Source organism: Rhinopithecus bieti, unplaced genomic scaffold (assembly GCF_001698545.2).
Source record: "Rhinopithecus bieti isolate Rb0 unplaced genomic scaffold, ASM169854v2 scaffold_13348, whole genome shotgun sequence".
Classification (NCBI taxonomy): Eukaryota; Metazoa; Chordata; class Mammalia; order Primates; family Cercopithecidae; genus Rhinopithecus; species Rhinopithecus bieti.
In genome coordinates this window covers 7178224-7189644 of record NW_016808764.1, presented here as the reverse complement: position 1 = coordinate 7189644, position 11421 = coordinate 7178224, and the positions used below count along the sequence as shown (strand labels likewise).

Genomic DNA, 11421 nt, shown 5'->3' with positions numbered 1-11421 from the left:
GAGGTAAAAACAAAACCAGAACAACAAAACCCTATTGTAAAAAAATCCCAAATTAAAGCATCAGTAAAATTTACCTTCTCTTCCATAAGAGCGGTAATTGCAATTGAGGAGGTTCCCTTTGAGTGCTCTGATGAAAGAGCTGCAGCTGGCAATATTTTATTATCAGAATCCCTTAAAAAATATAAATTATAATACATTAAAAATCATCAGAAATGGACAATTAAGAGTAAAAAATTTGCTGCTGTTTACCCATCACCTGCAGTAAGATCAGTTACGTGAAAGATGATGAATACTTTTGAGAAACATGACAGAAGGCTGAAACTTTGAAGAGTTCTCTATATCTAAGTGGAAAAGTAAAATGAAGGACTCTCAAGAAGATATGATACTTATGACAGAAATCAGTTGCAAGAAAAGTAAAACTTAAAGAAAATCAAAGTGTGGCCTATGAAGACAAAAATCCCCCTAGGATTAGGAGTTAAGTTTTAGCTCTAGCTCTACCACTAAACTGAAAGCATAATCTTGGGCCAGCCATAGAACTCTCTGGGCCTATTCCCCTATCAACCAGATACATTTCACCAGATCAGTGGAATTTCTTAAATGTAAATGTAAAGGTTTCATCCTAAAGATTTTGCTTCAATATGTCTGAAATGGGCCTCTGACACCTACTTTTTTTTTTTTTTTTTTTAAGAATTTATGAGACATTACATGGACAAAAGTCTCATTTCTGAAGTGGCAGGCTATGAGTTTTCACTATTATCCTACATCGTAACGATGCTCCATAACAATCACTATTTCTGACTTCTCTATCTATCCAAATTGTTCTTACTCAAAACTACTCCTATCCAAAACTATCATTATGACCACGAGTGAATTCTCCCACCTCTGTTAAGTTCAGAGCTGTTATGGTATATGGAACATTCAACGTTTAACAGGAGCTGGTTGCAACCTCCTGTAGTATTTGACCTCGGGATGCTTAATCCTCATTTGCCAAATGAATCTCCTTTGTTTTCCTCTTCCCCCAATAAGACTAAGTCATTTCTTACAAGTCATCCCACATTACTAAGCACAGTGGTCCACTAAGAAAGCTGTTAAAGTGATACTAAACAACAAAACACTACATCATTGACCTCATTTGGTTTCTAACAGTGAAAAATACATAGGCTTACCGAAAAGGTCCATCTGATTTTTCTGAATGAACTGATATTGATACTGTTGCAGTTATATCAGGTACAGGAGCTGGAGCAGAAGATGGATTTCCAGACACAGGAGGGGCCAAGGAAGACTGATTAGAAGTTAATGAAGATATAGAGGGAGTTGGGTGAGTTGATGAAGATGTCACTGGAATCATAAGAGGATCTTGTTGTCTTGATATTGGAGATCTCATCAGAGGCTGTAGGTTCCTCTGAATCAGTGGTCTTGGAGGTGGTATTGGGGGCGGTGGAGGAGGTAACTGTTTTCGTAGTCTTTTTGTATAACCAGTTTCATTTTGAAGTTATTAACAGCCTACAGATACCAAGCATAATAATGCAGAAAAATGTTATGCAGTATTCACTGAAGTACAGTTAAATCAGTTAAAGAGTAAAAAGAATTTTTTCATAAAATGGATACAAAGATTTACCTGTCGTAAAAATTTATTGGCAATTAAAGCATCAGGAGAAACATCATTTTGATGACACGTTGGACATGTATGCTCATCTGATTCCAGGAGTGCTGTTCTTATACCTATGTATAAGATTTCAAATATTAATAAAAGCATAGTAGGACCTCAGTGTTTACGAAATGAATTAAAACTGAACATTTGTTCAGTTACATTACTGTTTTCCAAGCACGTTGTGCTAATCATTTCTTAGATTAAGAAACTTAAGTAAAATCTCCCATCTTAAGTACCCCTCTGCTCTTTTCTATATGACCTATGCTACTCTAAAAAGAGAAGTCATAGCTGGGTGTACTGGCATGTGCCTGTAATCCCAGCTCCTGGAGAGGCTGAGACAGGAGACTCACTTGAGCCCAAAAATTCAAGGTCAGCCTGGGGCAAAATAGAAAGGATCCCCCACCTCATCTTTTTTTTTTTTTAAAGGACACATTTAAACAAACGTCTGAATTGAGAGCAAAAGCACTCTTTCTTGAAGACTATTCTTTGTTTAGCTAGTAAATTGGAATATTGCAGAAAACAAAAGAGAAGTATGAGATAGTCTAGAAAGACAAAAATTTTACATGGCTAACTTGGGGTTTTTATTCTAGCCAGGAAATGAGAGACCTACAACACAGTACACAGCAGCAACACTAAATTACAGATACGAAGATTATGCTTCAATGTAGTAAAACTCCAGTAATATCAAGTGGTTTGTTAAATCTTAAGATATACTCTGAAACAAGTCTTTAGCAACCTCTTCTTGATTTTGGTCTTCACTGAAGAGGTCAAAAAATAAAGATTTACAGGTATCCAAACCAGGACCCTCTGAAGATAAAATCTGTAGATGCTCAAGTCCCTCAACTGCCCCAAAGGCATAGTATTTGCATGTAACTACTATGTACATCCTCCTTGTATACTTTAAATATTCTAGATTGCTTGTAATACCTGCTGCAATATAAATACTATGTAAATAATTGTTAATACTCTTATTTTAAAATCTGTATTAGTCTTTACTATTGTATTATTTTTTACTGTTTCCTTCCCCCCAAATATTTATGATCTGTGGGTGGCTGAATCTGCAGACGCAGAACCATGTGTACGAGGACTATATATTTCAAAACTACCTTCAAAAATGAAAAAGGTCAGAGCAGGCTTGAGCAAATTTTCAGGTTAACACTGATTTCTTCTGTGTAAGAAGGCACAAACTTAGGATAAGAGGCAGGAAAAAACTAAGTGCTAATATAAGTGATTTAAAAAGTCACAACTGCATGGTAAATGCTGGGTAATAAGTATGTCTACAGACGCCGGGCGGTGGCTCACACCTGTAATCCCAGCACTTTTGGGAGGCCGAGGCGGGTGGCTCACGAGGTCAGGAGATCGAGACCATCCTGGCTAACATGGTGAAACCCCATCTCTACTAAAAATACAAAAAATTAGCCAGGTGTGGTGGCGGTCGCCTGTAGTCCCAGCTACTTGGGAGGCTGAGGCAGGAGAATGGCATGAACCTGGGAGGCAGACCTTGCAGTGAGCTGAGATCACGCCACTGCACTCCAACCTGGGAGACAGTGAGAAGCAGGTCTTAATACACTTAGAAATATTAGGATAAGCTATTCACAATCCAGGAAAAGGATTTAGATACCACTTAAAAACATTTCCAGAATTATCTAAGGCCCAAAAAGGTTTTAAAATTCTGGATACCACTTAAAACATATAGAAAACAAAGTCTGTATTAAGAAAAACACCTCAGTATAGTCACCCTGATGAAGGTAGAGAAGGTGTTCAATTCTAGTATTTAAAAGGACAAAGAGGTTATTGTTTAACAAAGATACAGCAACAAAAACAGACTTCTCACTACTAAATGCTCATTGATCAACACTTGTCATCAACATTATTAATTTTATTATTAAAATATATGAGGTTGGGAAGAGCCATTCCAAGTAAATACAAATATTCTGAAATACACATCTTCCAAGATTCAGCATTTCTTACATTCATCACAGTAACTGTTTCCACAGCAGGGAATCACAACAGCATCAGTCATAATATCCTTGCAGATGAGACACAACAATTCATCTGGGATAGGATCATCTTCTTCTGAGGAAGAAGATGGCTCCTCTGGCAAGAAGGGAGGTTTCTCTTTCTTCCCAATTGCATATGCTTCTCTGTAAAAGAAGGTTTTAGTGTTTTACCATTGTTAAGAAGGCAGAGTATTCATGCTACACGTTCTACTATTACATGATCGGAACACATAATTCAGCACAATGCTAAATTAGTTTAGACAAGCACCATATCTTCTAAAATAAGGGAGTAATTATGTACAACCTCACCCTAAACAAAGACACAAAAGTCTAAACAAGTATAACAAAAAGAAGCAAGGAAATGCTATAAAAACAATAAAAGGATCTTAGAACCCATAACTCTAAGAACTGAGGGCCAGAAATAAGGCAACATGTTCTGTGCCATAAACTTCTACTTAAGTGACAAAGACAAGACTTGAATTTAGACAACACCATAATCACAATTTTTCCTACTCTATCAAGTTTCTTGAAAAAAATAAAATTAAAATTAAAAATCCCAAAAAATCTCCCCTTCTCCACATCCCAAAAGTCCCTCAAACCTGTGAAGGTATTGGAGTAAATGCCACAAGATGGGAAATTAAAATTAGTACTGACATTATACAATTAAGGAAAGATAGTTCAAGGGAAATACTATGTCATTGCCAAACAAATAATTAATAAAATGAGATACCAAAACCCATGATCTACTTATTAGATACTTATTAGTATCTACTTACAAATAATTAATAAAATGAGATACCAAAACCCATGATCTACTTATTAGTATTAGTATTTTAAAAGAGGTTAATCAATTTATAGTCAATTAAGAAGCATTAGTGACTTAAATGATCAAAATATGTGTTACAAAATTGTAAAGTAACACCTCATTAGACATTCTAGGTCCAGTTTTTTGTAGAAATGCATTTTGCAGAAATGTTGGGCATTAAATATAGTATTAAAAAAAATAAAAATAGCTATTCTCAGACTTGTCACCATTGCTTCTACACCCCCATCTTCTCTGTAATCAGGCAAATTTGCAAAACACAGGTATCCCTAGAGAAACCCTTTCTATTTCATTCAGGAACAGAGTGTGTTTATCTCAATGCTGAAAATGAAAGAATCTCGGCTGTACAGAGTAGGGTACCTTAGGTGTGTTATTTGTGTTGCAGTTGCTCCATAGACATCACCACGATTCCAGAAATAAGTATCAATTTGCTTATGCCCCATTGTTCCCAATTTGTGAAAGAGGAGTCTCCCACTGCCCAAAAGAGAGAAAAAAGAAAAAAAAAAAAAGAAAAAAAAGAGGAGAACAGAGGATAGAAAAAGAAACAGAAGAAGAGTCTGAGTTGCTTATCAGTGGTGTTAGTGAAGAGGGTGAAAGTTTCATTTAAAATATTTGGATTCCCATCTTTCCCCAGTATTTGCTGTGTGTCTGGCACAATTGGGCATTTGTATTTCAGCATTCAAAAGCAATGAAGTTAATTATTAGTTAGGGTTTACAGGTGATATTAATTTTTCCGACACAAATTTTATTTAAAAAGTTTACATAATAGAGATGAAGCGGTCTGCTCTTGTGTCTGTAAAAATCATCAATTTCAAGCTAAAGTTGTTTGGAAACACCTATGAAATGTCTCTGAATTAGAAACAGCATAACAACAAACTGTTCAATGATGAACCACAAAAACACAGGATGGTGACTGATAAAAAATAGATGGGGGTGAAGTTGAGGAAGTGAGCAGGGTTGGGAGTTAAGGAAAACATTCTTATCTGTGAACGAAAACACTATTTACTAAAGTACATATTCAAAAACACAAGATCTTTTCAATACCATTCTACAGCATAGCTATTTTCATCATCATCCCCACCTGCTCACTACACTACACTTCAACAATATTTATAGCATGAAGCCGAGGAAAACTGTTCTTATATATACACACACATATATATATATTTTTTGTCACTGAGAACATGAACACCTATTCTGTAAAATGATGCCCTGAGGATCCCCTAACTTCACAATCTTCTGGACAACCTGTTAAAAATGTAGAATCAGGGTCTTATTACATAACTTCTAAATCAAAATCGGGGGGGCAACCAGGATCTTTTTTTTTTTTTTTTTTTGCCCAAGGTCACTCTACCTGGCCAGTCTTTTAACATATTTTTTCAGGAGATTCTTATGCTCAACAAAGTTAGAAAACGACAGTCCAAAGAACACTCACTATTGTGTTGTATAGCATGTGAATTAACAACTGTTGAAGGTAATCCAAAAAGTAACTGACTACATTAATAAAAGCAGATAAAATGGGAAGTTATCTAGTTGAACCCTGACACTAAATTTTCATGTCTGTCCATTTCATTAAAAACTGGTTCATAATATAAATCTGAATAGACATTAAAAATGCGCATTAAGGGCCGGGCACGGTGGCTCACGCCTGTAATCCCAGCACTTTGGGAGGCTGAGGCGGGCGGATCACGAGGTCAGGCTAACGTGGTGAAACTCCTAACACATCCTGGCTAACACGGTGAAACTCCGCCGCTACTAAAAAAATACAAAAAATTAGCTGGGCGAGGTGGCGGGCGCCTGTAGTCCCAGCTACTCGGGAGGCTGAGGCAGGAGAATGGTGTGAACCTGGAGGTGGAGCTTGCAGTGAGTCAAGATAGCGCCACTGCACTTCAGCCTGGAGGACACAGCGAGATTTGGTCTCAAAAAAAAAAAAAAAAAAAAAAAAAAAAAAAAAAAAAAAAGGCATTAAGGTGTTTTATAGAGCTATAGTTTATCAGAACTAATGGTTTATAAAATAAACCTTACCTGAGAATCTTAAGACTCACATGGCATATCCAAACTTATTCAAGCTACTTCAGTATTTCATTTACGCCTGACACTTAAATTTGCCTCAACATCATGCAGAGCTTTTATTCTTAAGCCTCCTGTTTCTCAAAATGATTACAATCTGTTTTGTTCACTTAAAAATGCAAGTAGCATATATAATAAGAGTATGTGGGAGTATGTATGTGAATGAGGAAGAAAGCAGGGAATGACAGAAAAAGAAAAAATTAGAAGACTACAAGGGAAGTGGCACTCACTGATAACAAAAATCCCCAAATCCATTTTAAATTTGCTTTAAATGGAGCAGACTGCAGCCTCACAGAAATGCAAGGTGTAGAGACTAATGACCTTGGTATACAAAGTTCTCAAGGAATCCAAGTAGCCAAGTTACAAGCCCAAGATTAAAACACTATACCCTGGGACTGACTGGAGTCTCCAAAGGTCATACCTAATTTGCATACTTACGCATCTATAGTTGGTATTGCATATTTTCCAGTGTTGGTAAGCATTGCACCTTTCATATTAGGATCTTTCACTTCCATCATGAAACTTCTGGGGATTCCAGTGCTCTTTTTAATCCTAGGACCAGATTCAAAGTTTTTATCCTATTCAGAGGAAAAGGAAGAGGAGGAAGAGAAAAGCAGTTACCTTTATTTAATAAATTAGCTAATGTTATACAGTGCTTACTCTATTAGTTGTAGTGCTTTACATATGTGATCTCATTTAATCCTCGTAACTGCTATGTGAGGTAAGTACTATTTTATCTTCATTTTAGAGAAGAAAAAACAGGCTTATAGAGATCAAGTAACTTGCCTAAACTCACTCAGCTAAGTGGCAGAACCAAGATGTGAAGCCTGGCAAATTTGGCTCCAGAGACCATGCTCATTTGCCATTGTCTACAGAAGGCAGTATTAACCAAGAAAAATAAGATAGCTAAGAAACAATTCCAAAGGAAAAAAGGTAAGATATACCATAGTTTCTGCTTTGAACTTACCCCATTTGTTGGGCAATTCTTAATATAATGTCCAGGTTTACCACAACGGAAACACGTGTAAGATGGAGGTGGTGGACCTAGAGGTTTCTTCATGTAACTAAAAGGGGGAAAAAAAATTACATGTATACGAGGACTTCGCAAAAATAGTGCTTTTGATTGGGGGGGAAAAACCCACCCCAAAAGTTCCTATTAGTATAAAATATTTAGGAAACTTACTTGATTGGGTCGTATTCATGGCCAGATTGCGACATCATTGCTTTAATTTTATCTTCTTCAGAAGCATTGGCTTCAGCCAGATTGGCAGTCTGTTTAACAGGTAATTATTTGACACACACATTAGAAACACATTTAAGACCACACAGCCAAAGACAACACCACTCATCCTGTAAAGAGCAGTATCTAACTAACCTTGCATAAAAACAGCTATTTACACGTAAAACCTGGAAGAGGCACTTGGGAATTCCTTAGGTAATTACATGATGTTTGGGTGTCCGCAAGGCTGAAGAAAGTCATTCTGGGGGCACTCAAACCTTAGACCCTGTTTGTACCTTACATTAAGACTTGCATACTAATTTTCTACAAGTTAAAGACTGATATTGTTAGAATAGAAACACTTGATGTTTTAAAAATAATTCAAGTGTCAGAGCATTAAGACTATAATTTATACTTACAATGTGGAGGTAGGGATGGGGGTAGAATGACTGAACATATTATGCAGCAGGTATTAGAAGAAGGCTCTTTAGGTAGTGATGTTAGTTTCAAATCAAGTGCAAAAGATGTGCATTGAGCATTATAATTTTAAATTAAACTCTTCAGGTAAGTTTTATGAATTTCATCTTTGAGGTATGATATACAAGGTCTAGATATAAGCAGGGTCTAAGGGAGTGATTTCTAGTAAGTTGAATCTTCAGGCATTTAGCACTCATATCAGCCATTCATTGGGGGTTGTCTTTACATTCATCCACAAAACAAGCAACCAGTTTTAACATTTTATTGTAATTTTATATACAAAGAATGCTTAACATTAACAGAGCTTAGAACAGCAGCAACATTTACAGAAAACTGGATTACAGATGTTTAACAACTAATTTGTTTGAACCCAAACACTGTTTTACAAATACCTGTAGTTTAAAAAAACAAAACAAAACAAAAAAAAACCCAATCCCGCAAACCTCCCCAACTCCTCCCCGCAAAGAAACAATGGTAGGAATAGACCAAAAACTCAAATATGGTCCTTACAGTACATAAGAATAAAAACAGTAAACTATAAACTTCTAAGTGTTAACTCTATACTAAACCACTTTGCATTAGAAAATTGTAAAATAGGATGGCTTTAGTCCACTTTATGTTTTAGAATAATCAATTTGAACGCTTACTTTTCCCAGACAGGAGCTTAAAAAGCAATTTGTTACTAGGACATTTTGTCGGGATACAGTCTAGGGGAAAGGACATAACAAAGCCAAGGACAAGATAGGGACAGCACTAATGGAAAACCCATCTTTTCATTAATCTTGGTTGCTAAATTTGGTTTCACATTTCTGATAGCAGGGAAAAAGGATTTTTGGAAAACTGGACAGCTTCCTTCTTGGCCCTCAAAAGTCTGCCTATTTTTTTTTTAAAGGCACAATTTGCAAGCTAAATGTATTGCTTTAAAAAGTAATCCATCACTAGTGCTTTCCCAAACAGAAGATACACATTGTTGAGCAGAAAATGCAAGCAATCTTATCGCAAAACATTGCATATACAGTGATTCAGGAGGTAACAATTTGCCCCTCTGCCAAACATACACATTGGTATATTCCTGCAAACAGCTTTACACACTTACACAATTCATGTAGTCTGTGTTCAAACAAATTAGGTTGTTCAAAACTTTTTCTAATGCAGACAGACTACAAGTCTATAGCATAAAGAAACAACTGTATCACATTTAAAATATTGACCTTCATGGGATCAAGTCATATATTCAAGAAATAACCATGCAATCGTCCGTGTAAAGGAAATCTTCTGTTTTGGCTGCTTAAAAAAGGTCCACATAATTTATAGCCAAAAGCAGGAAATTCCTCCAGAACCTTGTTAGTTTCCAATGTATAATTAAACAAAACGTATGAGGGAAAAAAAAATTAAGTGTAGCTTCAAGTGTTTCTTCTGTCTTGAAGATGAACAATACTCCAATACGCTGAGGCTGACAAAGTATTCCCCTATCTTCTCAAAACAGCAACTACTCTTTACAGGATAGTAATAATATGTACAATGCTTTTGCAAAATATATCCTCCCCCAACCCCTCTTAAAAAACCGTTCCACATAAAAAAATATGATGTTAGAAAAAAACTTATATTTTCAAGAATATATATATACCTTTGTAAGCTGGGCCAGAGAAATAGACGCGGAAGAGTCATCAATCTGTTCACAAAAAATTAAACACACATTCAAGTTCCAAACTGAAAACATCTTAAAGTGATCATTTAGCCCCTATTGACACTTAATGTTGAAATATTGGGCATTTTCTTAGTTTTCTAAAGAATGTTAAGCTTGAAAATGTAGCTCAGCCTGCTTCATTCTTCTCTAGATATTTCACACAGTTATAAAAGGCTAGCAGTTGGAAGGGAGGAAAAAGGGGCTCAATTAAAATGAAAAAATGGGGAAAAATATCACACAGAAAATCTGTTCAGAGTGTTAAGCCCCATGTCTCTCTATGGTCTCTAAATTTGACAATACTCAAGACAATGTACACTGGAAGAGAGAATAAGAAATCTAATTTTCCTGCAAGGCCATTATACAACATTGTAAAAACAAACAGCTCTTTAAGGGCTTAGGTAATTGCTTTAATACATAACAGCTCCCATATAATTGCTACTTCTTTAATTTTTGAAAACATACACTTCAGTCTGAGTGAAGCTTGTTTATTCTCTCATACAGAGAGTAAGAATAGCTTCTTGTCAAAGAAACCACAACTTTATAAGGACAAAGATGTTAAGTCAAAAAAAGGGAAAACAAAAGCACCCTGTGGAGAAGGCCAACAAAGCTATCACTTATTATGGTGGACTCTATTATTTGAAGAAAGTTAATTTAATCACACAGAGCAAGTGTACATATAAAGGATATAAGAAGGCTTTAAAAAATGTATTTTAATGAGTCTTAAGCATTCTGCTCCACTCACTAACTGCCAATTCTCCAACACTGAAGTGGGGGAGATAACTGGGCATATTTGAAGAGGCATCTTTGTGTAAAAGATGTATGAAGTCAGGAGTGAGCCACCTTCATAAACTGTTGTGTGCAAGGAGGAATAAAACATTTATCTTTCAAAATAAAATAAAAATTAAAATGTATTTTAAATTAAACACTAACTTTTGTTCATTTGATCCTCTGAAATGATTTTAATATTAGTTTTTAAAAGAATCTTTAGTAAACAATCCTGAAGATATGCTTTCCCTACAGCTTCCTATGTAGTAAGTGGGTTGCTTATTTAACATGTTGTAACGTCAGAACTCTTCATTTAAAACGGAGAATGTAACAAGATGTCTGGATCAAAGAAAAAAGTCTTCATCAGGTATTCTATGTTCCAGAGAACTAAAAGTTTTAAAATAAAAGCAACATGACTTAAGAGCCCCAAAGAGAAATGTAACCAGTCTCAATATGAAGTTCTTAGCCAATGCCCACACAGCAAATAAATGTAAATAAAAAATAATGTTGGCTAAACATAAGACACATCTCACAAATATCTTAGGGTTTTAAAAGTTAGTTTGATGGATATTACTGGGATGTTTATTCAGACAAAAGCTTCTTTGCTCCACATTAAGGAACTGACTATAAAAGAGTTCATGATGCACTAATCCCACATCCTAATGCATTTTAACATAATTTGCCAGTGGGTTATCATTTTGTCCAGCTTTAAAGTATTTTTTTCCTTTA

At 35.6% G+C, this 11421-nt stretch overlaps 1 protein-coding gene across 1 annotated transcript in view; it reads right to left on the bottom strand.

Moving 5' to 3' along the window:
• The window catches only part of RBBP6 (RB binding protein 6, ubiquitin ligase), a 33350-nt gene that overhangs the window by 9570 nt on the left and 12359 nt on the right, over positions 1-11421 (bottom strand). Inside the window, 9 exon segments of the mRNA XM_017887170.1 lie at positions 75-171; positions 1167-1488; positions 1491-1503; positions 1619-1722; positions 3623-3795; positions 6983-7122; positions 7512-7608; positions 7728-7816; positions 9868-9912. Of these exon segments, the coding sequence (XP_017742659.1) occupies positions 75-171; positions 1167-1488; positions 1491-1503; positions 1619-1722; positions 3623-3795; positions 6983-7122; positions 7512-7608; positions 7728-7816; positions 9868-9912 (1080 nt within the window).